Source organism: Lytechinus pictus, chromosome 4 (genome assembly GCF_037042905.1).
Source record: "Lytechinus pictus isolate F3 Inbred chromosome 4, Lp3.0, whole genome shotgun sequence".
In the NCBI taxonomy this organism is placed as follows: Eukaryota; Metazoa; Echinodermata; class Echinoidea; order Temnopleuroida; family Toxopneustidae; genus Lytechinus; species Lytechinus pictus.
Window position 1 is genome coordinate 22,607,484 of NC_087248.1, and position 18,212 is coordinate 22,625,695.

Sequence of the window (18,212 nt, forward strand, 5' to 3'; positions counted from 1 at the left end):
CGGTACATTGTTTTGAATTTAGAAGCTGAAGCAAATCAGAAAATAGCCCCCCCCCCCATACACACGTTTACCAGTTAACTTGGCATATTAAAAGGAACAAGTACGCCTGAAGTAATTCTTGGTGATGGGGGCAAACATCCTTGGGGCGATCTTTCAATTTATTTATTTACTTATTTATTTATTCATTTATCAATTCATTCATTTATTTATTTATATATTTATTTAGTTATTTATCTATTTATTTATATCATCTTTTTAGGGGGCTCTCATTTGGGCCGGGTGATGCGTGAATTATTATCCATAGGCAGCACCACCAGGTATTCTGGAATATTTTTAAAATGGAAAAATGTAACCAAAATGACCATATTTATGTAGTGAAACCCTCTTTTTTTTTTTTGGGGGGGGGCTTTTAGTATTTCTCGGGACCAATTCTACCTCCATCTTGTAGTGAAAAACAGGCATGGGAAGGAATCACATTCATTATAAACTTGAGGGCTTTTTTTAGTCTTCTGTGTGCAGAGGTTGCATAAAAGATCCCCGATCCTTTAACAAGGCCGACTTATCTTGATAAAACGGTTCATTGTGAAGGTTTTAATTTAATCCTATACTCGAGCCTCTCAACTTTTTTTTCGACGTTCAAGTCCCTTCAAGTTCCCTTACATTGTCCTCACTCACTAAAGCCGACCATGATCATGTTCATTATCTCTGCTCAGTCCTGCATTAATTTTGCACAAAAGAATGTCGGACTGAGATTTAATGAGAATCAAGATCATGAAAAGTTGATAGGGACTTGGTTTCGGGTGAATGGTTTTTCAAAAAGCAGTCATTAGTGGAATGGGTGGGGGCCTGCTGTATTAAGTCGCCGCTAGTTCAAGAAAGGCGACGGGTTTAAAGCTAGTTGAATAGGATAAAGCTATATAGGTTTAAAACTTATTGGAGCTTATTACAGTTTCGTTATCATAAAATACAACGGTTGGCCGCTAGAACTGTATTGTAAAGGAATAAGGGAGGATTAAGTCCTAGGATTACGAGGGCTGCTTTTATCAGAACGTCTAGTATAAATTTGAGCATAGGTGGGGGGGGGGGTGTTGGCACAGTCGGGAAGGAAATCCCGAGTCCCGGGATGGAGCGTGGAGGGGTGGCACTATAATCACAAGGTCCACATCATGCACGTACATGGACTCTAAAAAAGGACAATAAACAAGTAATTTTGCTTCGATCTCAGACAGAGTACCCTGAAGTAACGTTTCCCCCACAATAATGTGTAATAAAATTATATCCGACTTTCATAATAGGTTAAAATATATACCACCCTGCACTACGCTGTTGAAAAGTAGGCTATTAAAGATTGGCAATTCGAAAGTCCTTTCACTGCACGCGCATCTTCATCACCACCACTATCATCATCACAATCATGAAATTATGGGAGAAGGGCAGAAATAGGAGGGGGTGAAACCATGAGGTGGATAGGAGAGATTACAGTGGGAGAAACTGCTAGTTCACCATCAGCCTCTTAAAGTCCTCATCAAATGACCTTAATCATCACCATTATGCCACACTATCATCTTACCATCACCATCATCACCACCACCACCACCATCATCATCACCCCCATCATCATCATCATCATCACGATCATTATCAGCAGCATCCACATCTCCATCATCTTTATCATCATCCTCACCACCACCACCATCCTCCTCCTCCTCATCATCATCATCACCACCACCACCACCATTGCACACTTTTATCATACCATGGCAATCAAAAGAAATGCTACAAAATGCAGGACCCCATGGAAGAACAGTGATATTTTGTATGGGCCATCATCGATTGCAAATATTTTGATTTTCATGTATTTTGTTTATGATTTTTAAAACTATTGAAATAAAAACAAAGAAACAAACAATCATCATAATCATCACCAACTCATCATTATTGATAATCAAACCACCACCACCATGCCCTAGAAAAGTCAAAATGGTATATTTCAAGCACTTTGCCTTCAAAATGTAATTCTTTGTATTGATGGCCATCTCCTAGCAAAGAAAATAATACCAAGGTCATCAAATTTGGACAAATAATTTCATTTCTACTTTGTTTTATTGTTTTTTAAGTTAAATTGATTTTCAAATTTTGGAAAGTCAGATAACTGACTAATAATGTTAAGAATGGCATCGCATACAAGTGTACTTGTTTGAGGGAATCCTTCTGATGGTCGTCAATGTGAAAAAGTGAAAATGGATAAAATGTATCTGACAGTTTTCCACATAATTTGAAATTCAATGCAGTTTTTCCGTAAGATCGTACAGGTCATATAAAGCATAAATTATTCAGTAGCAAAAACTAAAATTTTAAAATGGAGGGAATTTAAAACATACTCCAAATTGACCTTGGATTTATTCCTTTGATAGAAAATGCTCTTGCCAATGAAGTAAATATCAAAACTTCTTGAAAGCAAAGTATGAAGGATTCCATAGTTCCGGTTTTCCTGAGAAACCTATCATATATCACTCACAAGTAACAAATTATTTGTAAAAATCTAAGTTCCTTACAATATACAAAGTACAAGAACACTTTTAATTCTATTTTTTTTGGTACATGAGTCTAAATCTTGCTGGCTGACATGCATGACAATGAATGAATGATTGAGAAACAAAGTACACTTTTAACACAAATAATTTGCATGGAAGTCTCATTTTACTTGATGGTTAAACTTGATTTTCATAATAATAATTATTATCATAAAAAAATAAAAAACAATGGAACGTACTGATGACAGAAAAAAGGCTTAATGCAAGTGGAGTGAAATGAAGACAGCATAGAATTAGAAGTATACACAGAAAAAAAAGGATTTACAAAATATCAATAAATTAACTAAATTTGACAGCTTCTAAGTTCTGATAAAGACAAACATTATTTTTCCATTAATAAATAATTTCTTAATATTTTTGTTTCAAATACTTGAAATGGTTATACAATGTGTCAAATGTAAGATATACATGTATCAAATACATGTAATCAGGAAAGGGAGAATGATAACTATCTCATATTATTAATAGCAATTCTGGGAACAATGATCAATCTCAAACATTTTTCACCTCAAAATATTGAATTTAAATGTAATACAATGAATTACACAAACAACCTGAACCAGTTTTTTATCCAATCATTTTTTTCCAACAGTCCGAGTGATAGATGATAACACTTCAATTGAATCATTCTTTCTATTTTTAGTACATCTAATTACCCCTCCAGACAATTATGCAATCATAGATTATCATTATGCAACAATACTTTTCTAAACATATTAGAAGAATAGTTTAATCAACATGGCATTTTGTACACATTCGCACCACTGCCGTGCATATTCAAGTCGATTCCTGTTAATACACAGTTCTAAAGCGTAATTTAGTATTGGTAAATCCTCTAAAAGTGCCCATCACAATTTCACTTAATTACTTGATTATATTCGATTCAATTCAATTCAAGTAAACCTTCTTTTTTCCAACTGACATTTTTCATGTAAATTACACAAATCAAACGAATATAGTATTTAAATTGTTTATGGACGAAGGCAGATATGTGTTTATGCCCTAAAACTGTTATGAGGTGGAGGATATGAAATCGGTTTGTTTTATTGCATGAATATTTCCTTTTGATATAAAATCAAGGTATCCCTAAGCAGGTAATGGGATGAAAATTTTAGGATATAATCATTGTCTACGGCTTTCTGAAATTCTGTTATCAAATTGTAAATTTGTAAGTCTTCAAAGGACCAGTTTAAAGAAGATAGAAACATAGTCAAGAAGGGGCGCTAAATATCTAAGAATTAAATATTTTAATTCTCAGAGAATCGGCTGATGAAAAATGATTAATTGCTACTACACTTCTGTAATGATGGCATGTTAGATGATATTTGAGTACAATTCACACCATGACCCAAGCTTTATCCCGGCTTTAAGTATGGAAATATTAAGTAGGTTTAAGAGTTTTTTTAATTGTATTTTTCAACTTACTTAACGCCATCCCTTAAAAAAAGAGCTCTATCTCTTCTTCTGACCATGACCCCGGGACCATGACATCACCTGTCAAACAGTGTCAGCATCACTAACATTTTACAATACACAATTTCACATCTCAACATACCTTTTACATTGCTTCTCTCTGCAGCATGCCTGACATTGCACCTGTCACATGTTAAAGGCTGTTAACACGTTGTTAGCTCTGGCAACGTTATTTCAAAATTTTAACTGCAGTATTAATATCCTGAGCCCCATCTTACAAAGAGTTACGATTGATCGCGTAACAAAAAAGTAAGCAATTACTTGTACGCTTGATTTTTACGATTGATCGTACTTTGCAGTCAATGCAATCGATCGTTAAAAAATGTTCTACGATCATTGCTAAGCTTTGTGTTACGGGCCCATTCTTTTATTTTCCACTTCCAATTTTTCATACTCAAATGGTTCACATCATCTTAGACTATATGGAAATCCAACAATGTAAAAAAAAATTTCTACAGGAAATTATGTCTGTTGTAAAAAAAAAAAGAGAAGCACACTCAATTTTTAAGAAAACAATGAAGGTATGATTATGCATCACATCTAGAAAATATTTTGAACAAACATGCATTTTAGATGTTGACGTTGCTGGCTTTCCATAGTTGTGATTGATCACATCGATCGTAACTCTTTGTCAGATGGGGCTCTGATGTTATATCTCTTTCTCTCCGTCTCTCTCTTCATCATATCTTCATGATAACCAAGTGAAAGGCACAGATATTTTGTAGATCTTGTCTTCATGGATCAAGTCTAAGTGAGGAATTGGTGTCGGTCAGGGTCGTCGGGCAAGACAATAATCTGAACTTGCCACTCTTAATCCAGGTGATAAATGTGTCCATTATGAAGAGTATAGGGGTCACTGTTCTTCGTCCAACAATGCGAAGAATTCAGGGGTAGGGGGTGCCATCAGCCCCCTACATCTGGAAGACTGAAAGCAGGACTAGCTGATATTTGTATTGTTCATGTAGCGTATTCCTGTCTGTGTAGGGCATTGCTTATGGTGAGTGCAGACGTAAGAAGCTGAACGGTCAACCTGTTCATCTCCGATTCTAATGACAACCTGTGGGATGGGGAAAAAAAAATGAGAATGAAAAGAAAATTGGAAGAAAAAGAAAGGGATGGGGAGAGAGAGATAAAGAAAGAGAGAGAGAGAGAGCTAGAAAAAAACCTTATAATCAATGGTTTGATTGAGGATGAAAACCAAGTGTTTGGTGTTTTGTCAAATGATTATATGCTTTGTGCATTTAATAATCTAAAACTGTATAATGTAGTGCTAGGTGATAGGGCAATGACTGGAAATTCTGCAACCAACAATATGTAAACACATTGTTTCTGCTCTCAAAACAAAGTTATGTAAGCTTTATTCAGAGCCATGTTTTACTTCAACAAATTTATCATCTATATACTTAGTATCCAAGGGACTCTGCACTTCATACATTATTTTTCCTTTAGTCCTAGTTAGAATTCTTATCTGGAAATGTTAATTTTATGCCTGGTGAAAAAATAAAACAAACATACAGTGAGAGAAAGAGGGAGTAGTATAAACAGGAAAACAAAAAGAATTAGAAACAACACGGGAGCATTTCATGAAACAAAGAGTCATAGATTTCCAGTGACTATTGTTAAAAACTACTGAAATCCTTGCATCTGATTGGCTAAGACCAGATTTGTCAGTGGAAATCACTGACAAAACTTTTCATGAAACACTGCCAAGAGGATCTCTTACTCGTTGCTGCTACTAGATCCTAGACTTGGTACAAAGTGCATTGACCCCTCATCAGCAATGATACTGGAAGTAGAGGTTGACATGGCTTCTCTGTCGTAGAAGAATGGACCAATAATTAAGCCTTTATTCAAATAGCCATATTTTTTTAAAGAATAAATATCATACAATTGTACATAGCATGCATGATGTGAGATTGAAATAATTTTTGTTTTTAAATACAACCTTACTTGTTATAAAAGAATGAATACAAGTTTCATCTAAGGCAAATCAATCTCAATTTGAGATTGATCGTAAATGTCTACTTATGAGATGGGAATTAAGATCATTCTAAACCCGAGAATCATTAATCACTAAATGTACATAACAGTCTGGTAAAACTACCACCATTAAATAACAAGATTACAAAGTACATTTACAATTGCTTAAAATCATGAAAATTCAACCTGTATAAAATTTTGATAAGAACTTTAAAATAGCCCCCCCCCCCCCTGCCCATCAAATGAGTTAATTTAGATTATAGGTCCTAATGGGTCAGATTCTGGGTCTGAATGCATGCCAGAAATTTAAATTCATAGTAAACATATGCAAGCTTTATTTCTTTTGTAAATGAATCGTGACTTGTTGTTGACTCATTGAAGCTTAAGTCAATAGTTTGAATGTACTTTTTCAAAATATTAACCTTTATTTGTCATCTCATTTGTAAATTCAATTTCTCTTGTAAATGTCTGTATTTGTAATGCATCGTGAGGGATAATAAAGTTTAATTCAACTCAATCCAATTCAGGTAAAGAGCCTTCAGCACTTACAATTTGCAAATTAACCTGTCATAACAATCAACTTGCTTTTGAATTTCCATAATGCACAATATTTCTTAAAGCTCTGACCCCCCATTACACTTTATCTATAGAAAAATAACGATGGTATTAAAATGACTTACATTCTTGGCTGATCTGAAGAACTGTGGAAAATGTCTGCATGACAAGAGAAATTTGTTGATGTCTATTCAATTTCCAGGAACATATGACGCAGTATCATGACATGACAACAAATTTTCATGGGAAAGTTAGCAATAAACATATTACAGTAACACAACAACAACCAATGCCCGGGGATCATCTAAAAATATTATTATTTTCTGTTTAAAGACTCTCCTCACTGGATGTTGTTAAACAAATTTATTTTTAAAATATGGGTAGCATGTACATGGTAGGAGTAAGAAAAATAATTTAAGAGGAATGGAGAAAGACATGCCTTTCGCGTTTGTTGGAAGACCATGAAAACCATTGAACATTGTGATCATAGATAATCAACTGAAATTTTAAATATGCAACAACAATTGGAAGCACGTCAAAGAGAATGTTATGCAAAGTATTTAAAATGGGCCAATGAGATTAAAGTTAAAGTTTAATGTCAATGTCACATTAAAGTTTAATTACATGTCGAGCACTTTAATGTGGGACACAGAGTAGCAGTTAGCTTTACCCTTGCCTCTTGAAATTTTACTCATTCTTTCTAGCACAATCTCTCTTTAAATGTTCCTTTAAATATACATGACATAGATTATCAATTCATTTTGATCTGATAGTTATATTTCATGCTTATTACCAACATCATAATCATCACCGCCAAGCTGCTATATCGGATATTATTGTATTATCTTACTATATCTATTAAAACAAGGTGTTTAAAGGAATAACGTGATTCATCATCATTTGTGTTAGTTATATCAGTATGACATGGCCATTACAGAAAAAGTCCATCATTTGTATTCTTTCCTGTCTTGAGCTTTTGTTCAGTTTCCTGGGCCCCATCTTACAAAGAGTTGCGATTGATCCAATCAATCACAACTATGGACGGCCAGCAACATCAACATCTATTATGCATGTTTCTTCAAATTATTTTTTAACTAAGATGTACATTCATGCATTCATTGTTTTTTTCTTGAAAATCTGTTTACGAAGGACATTATGCAAATTTTTTGTTGTTGAAAAATTATGACACTGATGGATTTTCTATAGAATTACGATTGATTGTATCAATCATAACTCTTTGTAAGACAGGGCCCCGGTAAGTGTTTCCATTCCTGATCATGCCAAACATCTTTGTCCTCCATGCTCTCTTTTCCCATCCACCCTACCTTCAATCATGTCACACATCATTTTGTCATGTCTCAGCATGTGACCGATCTATTTTCTTTGTCTTTCTGTCTTTGAATAATTGATGATGATGATCAGTATGGTCATTATCATTCTCTCTCTCTCTCTATTATATTATTCTCACACAACTTTCAGCAGTAGATATGAACACATTATCTTCTATGATTGGTCAATGTGATGGTGTTGAAACCTTGTTCTACAAGCAGTTGGTCTACTACTCAAATAGTCTAGTACCACATGGTCTTTAACCAGTCGGTCCACTATCAATTGTCATTTGGTCTACTATACACTTGGTCTAATAGACCTTATGCAGGGATGTCATTTCACCGCCATCTTAGAGGCTGAAGCCATTGCCTTGCATGCGTAGGTGATCTGCAGCTGGCACATCTCTGACAACTCTTGTTTACACATATTCCTATAGCCTCTGAGGGAGGGCGCTATGATATTATGTCATATGCATCAGGTCTATGCACACTTTAAATGTCCAATAGGTCTAATTTCCAATTTGCCTAATTCTTTTTTACTATACAGTTCACCACATAGATTTAGTGGTGTTAGACAAAATGCATGTAGCCTGACTGGAAATCAAATAGAATGGAAAGGGGCTAAGTGGCTATTAGACCAAATGGTTAGTAGACAAGCTGGTTATAGATGAACTACATGTAGGCTTAGACCATATTGGGAGGAGAGCAAATGGTAGGGAAGATAGAGTGGGTGTAGATCAATGAACCATTCATCAACAGGCAGGGATCTAGTCAAGGCCGGTACTTCCGAGTCACGATGCCACGGGAGAAAACCTTCTCCCATAGATAATGTACATGTGACTCGGGCCGAGGATGGCAAAATATGGCATCGAGGTTGGCCTCGACTACATCCCTGGCAACAGGACTTACCTGATGACCATGTATCTTGTGAGCTAGGGTTGTGAGGTACTGTCTGACATGGACTCTGACCAGAAGACTGCATACACATATCAGGGGTGGGGGAGGGAATAAGGGAAAAGGTAAAAAAAAAAAAACCTTTGATTTATATCATCCATTCATTCAATTCACTCATTCATTTATTCACTCACTCACTTATTCATTCAATCATTCACCTATTCATTCATTCTTTCATTTCTTCGTTCATTCAATTTTTCATTTGTTTGTTAGTTTATTCATTCTATCGTTCCAGCATTCATTCAAATTATTCATGCTTATAGTTTAACATCTAAAGTTGAGCTCTCTTTCAACGTTTGTTCATTCATTCAATCAATCAATCATTCCAGCATTCACTATTTAATTGTAGATGTAAATAGTTAATCATTTAAAGTTGAGCCCCTTGTCATATGATCCCTTATCACCTGTTCATCAGAAACCATATGTGAAAGAACCATCTTCGAGAATGGTTCTTCTAGTTCTTGATTCATTCATTCATTCACTCAGTCATTCATTGCTTCTTTCAATTCATCCATTGTTCATTAATTTCTTCATTCATTCATTAATTAATTCATTCTTCCATCCATTCATTCAACCAATCATTCAGACATTCATTAAATTATTGATTTATAGTTTATTATTTACAATGTATATCAAATGGAATTATACAGGGCACAGCCTGGCTGAGTCCCCCCACCCCTCCCCTTTCACATGATCCCTTATTACCTGTTCATCAGAAACCATATGTGAAGGAACCATCTTTGAGAATGACTCTTCTAGTTCTTGATTCCATAGCTGTCTGCACTGGTGATGCTGTCGGCTTATCATGGAATGGAGACTCGAACGGAACACTTCAATTTCATCATCAACTTGATTATGAAGAGATGAGCCTGTAATCACGATATTTAAATTCAATTACTTTCTAACATCAATATTCAAATTCAAATTTATTTCCAAGAGAAAAATCATAGTTCACAAATTCCTTACATAATTACATTCAAAGATAAAACTGAGCATTAACATTAATTAATTAATCAATCAATCAGCGCCAGTGGCATATCTAAGATTTACCAGAAAATTGTCTAGAAAACATTAATTGTGAATTGGCTATGAAGAGTCTGAGATCATGAATAAAAAATCATTTTGCTTTAAAAAGGGTTTCAGTATCCATGAGCTAAAATTAGATATAATCAACAATTATACAAAAGGCTCAAATTTGAAACTGAAGTCAGCTTTTAATTCAAACTCTAGTGTAAACTTGTACTTTGGCTATAAATTGTAACATAGATGTTTAACAGCACTGGTTATTTGATACTCAAATCATTCACAATGTCTTGAAATAATAATTAAACTTAATCTTTACTAATTTCTTTAGTAGTAAGAGACATAGAATAGGAAAATAATAAAGAAATATACCATGTAAACAAAATGAACGCCACTTTTAGCTTCTCATAATTTTAGCGCTGATTTAGACCATGGCATAAGTGAAATTAGAATTCAGAATACGGTTCTATATGAATATCTCATCTTGTTGCAGTGTACAAAAGTGAGCAAGTGAAGCCATATAAAGTTCAAAGCTAGTAAAGCCCTTTGATTATTGTGAAAGAAATAATATGTGACATGCAACTTACAAGGAGCAATTCTGAACAGCTTTGAGCCTAACATAGAAAGGATTAAACAATTAAGATCAAATTTCGGCCCAAAAATATTTTGCATTTCTTAATCTTACCCATCAATTAAATTTCTTGGTCATAGCAATATCTAATCTTATTTTACAGGTTCCAAAATTTCTGTATCAGGTGTCTCATGAAAAATGGATAAACCCAAGTATTGAGCTGTCATTAAGTTTCTGTAGCTGAAAGGCATGACCCCAGCTGAGACTTGGCACGTACACTTTGAGGGTAACCCATCCAATTACTTGGAATGAGTTGTAACCACGGATGAGACTTGGGTTTATCACTTTCAGTCCCAGACCAAGGAGCAGACAAGATCATCTATTTTTCATTAGACACTATGATACAGGAACCCTGTAAAATCAGACTCAATATAGCTACCAAGAAATTTGGGTTTATTTTCATTTGGTCTATATGCCAATTCATCCAATTGCCAACTTGTCTACCATCATTTGGTCTACCATCAGTTCGTCTAATATCCACATGGTCTAACTGCCATTTCGTCTAATAAACAGTTGGTCCAAAAGCCATTTAATCCATATACCATTTGGTCTAATTAGACTAAAAGTGGTTATTGGGTAAAGTGAATGAAAATTAAACGGATATTAGACCAACTGGTTATGAGACGAAATGGTCATAGACGAACTGGTGATTAGACAAAGTGATGATTGGACCAAATGCTTATTGGACCAAATGGTTGTTAGACGAAATATTGATGGACGGAATGGCATTAGACTAAATGAAGGTAGGCCATGTGTTGAGTGGACGAGTTGGCAGTAGACGAATTGGCAATTTACCAAAATTTGGTGGGTAAGATTAAGAAATGTGAAAAATTTTAAGGATCAAATTTGGTCTTCATGACTTTATCCTTTTCATAAGTTAGACTCAAAACTTTTCATTCGCCACTCCTACATACATTACAATTATACATTCTGTCCCATTTGATTTGCAGGGATAGATACATGACAAATCATTCAAATTGGTAACTGGGTAAGTAAATTATGACAAGGGGCAAGGAAAACTTTCCCATAGGCCATCCACTTAATTATCAGGGATTTGTGGTACCCATTCCCCAGGGGCAGTAATCTAAAAATAAGCCATGTAGTATATTTGAAGTAAAACTTTTGAAAAAAAAAAATTAGCAATTTTATGTATTGGAGTACATGGAAGCGTAGTCCTTGCCTTACATCACTATGACATCACATATGCTGCCAATTTGAAGTCTCCATGAGTTAAGTGATTACCAATATAAACAACTTTTGCAAATTCTTTCTTTCGTTCTTTCTTATTGTTTGTCCAATATTGTTCAAACTTCCACCTATCAACATGTCTAATTTGTCTTTTTCCTCTAGAAACTAGTTTTTATTTGGGTTGGATTCCAATGTTGCAGATGTATGCAGTAGGTTTTAAAAAAAATTGCCTGCACACGTACCTATTTCATCCAAGAAATCCAATTGGTGTTCATCAATATTGTCATCAAATTCTCCATCGTTAGGGAGCCACCTGTATGCACAGCTTTGAGTTTCTCCTCTTTGACAATTGCCCCAATCCTGTATCAATTAAATATATCTTTAATTCACCACCAAAACATTGTAAGTGACTAGCCAGAGAGGCCAACCTTCTTAAAGGAGAATGAAACCCTTGAAACCAGCTGAATCCATATCAAAGAGAAAAATCAAAGAAACATATTGTTGAAAGTTTGAGGAAGATTGAATGAATAATAAGAAAGTTATGAGCATTTGAATATTGAGATCACTAATGCCACGTAGATCCTCCCATTGGCAATGCGACCAAGATCTGTGATGTCACACACGTACAACTCCCTCATTACTTTAGTACTTATTTCACTTATATTCTCACTTTTATAGAGTCTATTACAAGGTGAGGTGTTCTCTTTATGAGAGGACAAGTACAGAGGTTCACAACATTATATCATTGATGAATCATTTGCCATATGATTAAAATGAGCAAAAAGAGATGTTTTGGGGTATATTTTCAGTGTCCAAAAGGGGAGAGTTGTTCATCTGTGACATCATAGATCTTGGTCGCATTGCCAATAGGAGGATCTCCATAGCATTAGTGATCTCGACATTCAAATGCTCATAACTCTTCTATTGCTAGTCCTATTTTACTCAAACTTTTGTTGATCTTATTCTTTGATTTTTCTGCTTTCACAAAAGCTAACTTGCTCTAAGAGTTTCATTCTCCTTTAAACAAAAACAAAAAATATATATATATTTTAGCAAGCTCGGAATAAGCAACAATTTAGAGTATATTATAGGCCTAAATATGTATTTAAAAAAAGCTTTTGGTATGCAAATTTTAAGATTACTGTTAAAATGACTTTCTATAATTAACAATTAATGAAGTATTATTGAGAGAGGGGACTAAATAGTTTGACTAGGGTAATGAAACTTTTTTTACAAATAATCGCCATACAAAAAAAAAAGATTATTGGTCAATAATTTCTGCAGGAATGGTACTTGTGCAATGAAATTTACGTTATTCAATCTTTACCAAAGCTTGAGATTTTGAATTAGGTTCCAGAAACGTATTAACCTTCATTCTGATGTTTAATTTGATGACTATTACTTAGGAGCTTAAATTGTGATTGATTAATGAAAATTATCTCAGCTTGCAGCTTTTAACGCTACATTGGGTAACTTTGAATTGGTTCATTCCTTCTGGTGCTTTCAGCAACAACTTTAAGGGTTTACGTTTCAATGACCCTAATATTGACAGGAGAGGGCACTGTCATCACAATGTTGCCACAGTGAAATGCATTCAGAGAAGTGGGAAAATTCAAAATAATTTTCCAAAAGCATCACAAACACTTCCAAAATACAATTACAAGTATTTGGTACATAATTAATTTCAATTCGGATTATACTCAGAAGAGGTATGTACATGTATAAATAACAAATTCTGCAAAAGCTGGTCTTAGTCTTAAAAATTGCTTTTCATGTTAGGAAATTGTTTGGCTTGAGAGAGGTCAGCATATCTACTAGTATCAAATTAACTGTATTTTCTTTTGAAGCTCAATTAGGCAAAACAAAAATTTTCAATTGAATATATTCAACATCAAGTGGTTATGTTATTTTCTAAAAAGTAAATAAAACTGAAAGCATAGAAAAACAATCATAACCAAACTTATTTGTTACATTCCATTTCATTTCCTTTTCCTTTATTTTTTTCATGCCTGATCTATTCATAAGTATAATAGTCGTCACAAACCAAACAATTGTTTTTTGCTTGAGTTTATGCCAGTGGATTACTATCATTTCAACTAATCCTTGATTTCTGTATAAAAAATATTTAATAATGATAATGATAATATGCAACATTTATATGTATCACTTAAAACAATGTTTCTAAGCGCTGTAAACTATTAACACAGCTTTAACACAGCTACCCTGCCTGGGTGGTCAAGCATTTAAGGAAAACCTTCCTACCGGGTACCAATTTACTACACCTGGATGAAGAGTGGCAAATGTAGAGAAATGCCTTGCCAAAGGACCCAAGTGCTGCATTTAGATTAATAATGCACATTGTATGAAAATCAAAGAACTCATCAGGCTGGCCCCAGTTGCATAAAAGGTACCATTATGCAAACTTTGCCATCCAATGGTAACTATCATGGAATCTTCGATTTTGATTGGCTGTTGAGCAGTTTCCAGGGTAGTTACCATAATAGTAAATTTTATGCAACGTAGCCCAAATGGATCACCTCTTCCGGATCATCATCGTCATCATCTTCGTCAACAAACTGGTCATCAAGCATCTCCAATTCTTTAGAAAGTTCTTCAAGTCTGTTGTGATAATACCTTGTTCCCGATGACTCACCAACAGGATGAGGATCTGAGCTCTGTGATACACTCCCGACCGAGACCTTAAAAATCAAATGAAATAGAGTAAAGACATTAATGATTATGATTACAAACACAGCATTTATTATGCTCCATATTGAGGAGGGATAATGATGTTTTGAAAAGGGCGCTTGAGTTCCAAGTCAGAGGGGAAGGGAGGCATGGAAGAAGCAAGTGGTGGAGGAGAGTAGGAGGGTTGGGTTTAGGGAGGAGGATGCAGTGCACCGAATAGATTACAGTAGAGGAGAGGAGTGAGGGTGATCTCTGTGAGTTCGAGGCCTCCCCTGTAGATTGGGACTAACCCAGAGGCGGGGGGACATCAGGCTGATACAATGAAAGTGGAGGGGCACCTATTGTTTGGCAGACAAAAGGTGCCCCTCCACTTTCTTTGTCCGAGCCTGATGTGCGGCGCCTTTGGACTAATCCAGATTTAAACCGTGGATGACCAACTGACGGATATCTAATATACCATTCTGAGGAGCAGATAGTTAAAGGCGTAAGGAATAACAGATCATTTAAAAAGTCTGGGTGCATGTATTTAATTATTTTAGTAAACACTATTTAACAAAAATAAGATGAAAAGAGAAAGGATTTTCGATACGTCCTTATGTTTCAATCGATTCTGCTGATTGGATCCTCAGTGGAAGAGCATTTCTGAGAGAAGCTGAAGAAGTAAAACTAAAGCATTTTCTTCTTATCCCACACCCTCCCCCCCCAAAAAAAAAAAAAATGGCAAGGTAACCATTTGGCATCAAAATGATATTTGCGTTTTGACAAAAATTATGCTGATGACCCTATATCATACAAAAATACAACAGAAAAAGTTTTAAAAATTTGCTAATACTTTGTCACTGTGTCAATTTCAAATGTATCAAAGTCTCTTGCTCAATGGTATACAATGTTTCAGGGAATATTATCAAGAAATTCCCTTTACTGGTAATGCAATGGAAATGTAAAAATTCAGTGCTTTTTACTGAAAATTGAAATTTATTTCTAAAACTGAAAATTGAGGGATAACACTGATTGAAAAAAATTAAACTAATGATTAATGCGCAGAACAAATTTAAGTGGAGACTAGATTCTTTACGACTTTAGTATCATGGGAGTGTTTCATGAAAAGCTTTGTCAGTGACTTTCACCAAAAGAAGTCATAAGTAATGCAAATCTTTGCCTCTGATTGGCCAAGTGCAAATTAGTCACTGACAGTCACTGACAAAATTTTTCCCTAGGTCTTTCTGTACCCTACCTTTCTGTATATGCTCGGCTGATATGATCCACTTGGTGCATTTTTACGAAGACTCCTGCGTGCCCAGCGATTGCATAGCTGTGAGGAACTGGAATCCACATCTTTGCATTGCTTACTTAACTCCTGGCAGGTCAAATGGGGTTGGTTCTCCAAAGCTGACATCTTCTGACAGGGAGCACTGGAGACCAAAAACAAAAACAAAAAGTAAAAAATCAAGTAAATGTCAAAAGCTAGAACAAAATGGATCCTATAGATCTAGATCTACTATAGTTAGACTCTTCGCCATCATGATACGCATATCAACAAGCTAAAATTGTACAATATAAGTAATGAAATGCAATATTTTAAGTGATGAAATATTTTTCTTTCTGCTATGCCATGTTGGTTTTGAACCTGAAGCTCTTTAAGAATTCAAATGGAAATAATTAATGTTCAGTAACTCACGCGTTACCCTTGTCAGCACACTTCAATGAACTGGTAGGCCCTAAACTTGCTTTAAAAACTTTTACACAGAGACTGAGAGAGTAGATTCTAGATCTAGAATAAACTAAAGTTCAGGGATTAATTTTGCTTTACAAATTTGAATAGCATTTTCGGTCATAAGACAAAGCTCTGAACTAAGTAATGTACGGTACAGATTCCCATGTAAAAATATGCTAACAAGTTATATACAAGACTTTATGCGTGGATCTAGATCTAGCAGTCTTAAAAACATGTGGAGCAAATTGCGATGCGATACCAGGAAAATTATTCCCTGAACTTTGAAGTTAGATCTAGGCCTAATTATAATTAGGTCTAACATTAAGATTAAGTTTAGTTAGATCTCTCTTACTAACTTAGATCTAGACTCTAACTTAGATCTACTTCACCTAGTTAAAAATGCCTTTTTTAAGCCTTAACAGTAGATCTAAGTAACAATAAACAAGTAACATGGGTCTAAACTAAAATAAATTCAATTTAAAATCTGTACCGTTACGGTACCGTACTATTACCGGTACTAGTAACACTAACAGTAACACAACAGTCAACACAGTTGTTAGCATTTTTTAGCAAGAAAGTTAAAATTTTCAATTCTAAAATAATATTTCATTTGATGCACGTTTTAAGTCTAACTTGTTACATCGATTGTATAGTTGGATATCTAAAGTAGATGTTAACAAAGTCAGTAGACCCTACATTAGTCATGACATTAGGCCTAACGTTAGCTAGAAATTATCGACAGCGCCGGTGGCAGCCGCGCCTGGTTGAAGTGATTGCCTAGCCACGATTAGCCCTTTTATGCGCCAGTGCAGTCTCAGCTGCTGCAGTTTGTCTTCGTCTTCGACCAGTTGATCCCGAGTCTCTGAGACTGAGATGGTCAGGCGTAGACAGCTGGCAGCCGTCTGTTTTGAGGAGTTTTTTAACATTTTTTTTTTTAAGTTCTCCTCATACACAGACGGCTCGCTAGCGTGCAGCCACCATTAGGGGACTTGCAATGCAAAATCCCCCCGTCGGGGCTCTTCAATTTTTGTCTTTAATCAATAAAAAATTTGAAAATTAATGCGACCAAAATGCAAATTGATATTCCCTCTTGGCATTAATTGCCAAGAAACGGAGAAAAATCGAGTTAAAAGGAACAAAAACAGTGACTTACCTCGGCTGTCGCGCAAATTCACTTCCCCGTTTTATCCGATCTTAAGTACATAAACATATGGCCATTGAGTCCCCTGTACAGATCGCGCTAGAACTTCGGTCTCTTTATTTGGTGAGTGAAGCCAACGGAGTTCAGCTGAACAACCAACATAACAGAGACCGAAGCTTTTGGTCTAGGTCAGGCGCAGCGCCGATTTATTTTCGGATAGACTAGCTATATTCCAGCATCTTTGTGAGCTGAGCCAAATTCTACACACGCCGCGGGATTTCTTCGGACTACCAGTAGAGGTCTAGATCTGAATATACTGTAAAATTTAAAATATAACGTAGGCCTATAATAAAACTTTAAATAATTTTGGTCCTACCTTGACTTGTCCTTGATCTTGTCGTGTCTCAAGCTAGCTAGCTCAATCAATTAATTAATGTGCGCGCGCATGCGCATATGCGCGCAGCGCAGCAAAGCACGTACACATATATATGCACAATATACACACGGTATTATTTTTTTTTCTATAGCCTAGGCCCTAGGCTCTACGCTAAATAGGCTAGCATTTAATAATAAAAAGAAATAAATAAAAAGAAATAAAACATTTTAACTCATTAAGGTTGTTGCAGGAATATTTATTTTGAGCGGGTGCCACATTATCACCCTGAGTATCACATTATTCGGGCAATAGCTTATGATGGCAATGCAATATATATTCTCACTATACCCTTCCCCATCCTACTCGCCCTATTTCTTTTTTGGGCGGTCGTCCCCGGCCCCAAATGCCCCCCCCCCCTCCCCCAAAAAAGGGAAAACGACGAGAAATAGAAAATCGAACGGATAAAAAGGAAGAAAGTTAGCTTTGTTGGTCATTTTACCTCTCATTCTTTTTCGTTTTTTTAATAAAAACATAAAAGAAATATCTCTCTCTCTAAATTCATATATA

The 18,212-nt window shown here is 35.3% G+C and overlaps 1 protein-coding gene across 2 annotated transcripts; it reads right to left on the minus strand.

The window, feature by feature from the left end:
- Nucleotides 1-1,915: 1,915 nt before the first annotated feature.
- LOC129258807 (uncharacterized) lies at nt 1,916-17,707 on the minus strand. 2 transcript variants are annotated; one of them, XM_064098652.1, is made up of 9 exons: nt 17,646-17,707; nt 15,649-15,826; nt 14,264-14,425; nt 11,969-12,086; nt 9,590-9,753; nt 8,840-8,906; nt 6,728-6,761; nt 5,791-5,880; nt 1,916-5,124 (listed from the first exon to the last, which is right to left on the minus strand). In XM_064098652.1, the coding sequence occupies exons 2-9, from the start codon at nt 15,808-15,810 to the stop codon at nt 5,025-5,027; spliced, it is 897 nt and encodes a 298-aa protein (XP_063954722.1). In that variant the 5' UTR covers nt 15,811-15,826; nt 17,646-17,707; the 3' UTR covers nt 1,916-5,024. The 2 variants fall into 2 exon arrangements, with proteins under 2 accessions (XP_063954722.1, XP_063954721.1); XM_064098651.1 differs by lacking the exon at nt 17,646-17,707 and adding an exon at nt 17,282-17,558.
- Nucleotides 17,708-18,212: the final 505 nt, after the last annotated feature.

What these genes read in the sequence shown, in the direction of transcription:
- LOC129258807 (XM_064098652.1), bottom strand. Translation starts at nt 15,810, where the DNA reads ATGTCAGCTTTGGAGAACCAACCCCATTTGACCTGCCAGGAGTTAAGT. An exon ending in ACAAGATACATGGTCATCAG is followed by an intron (nt 6,762 to 8,839) that starts GTAAGTCCTGTT and finishes CTTGTCATGCAG; the next exon opens with ACATTTTCCACAGTTCTTCA. An exon ending in TCTTCAGATCAGCCAAGAAT is followed by an intron (nt 5,881 to 6,727) that starts GTAAGTCATTTT and finishes CTTCTACGACAG; the next exon opens with AGAAGCCATGTCAACCTCTA.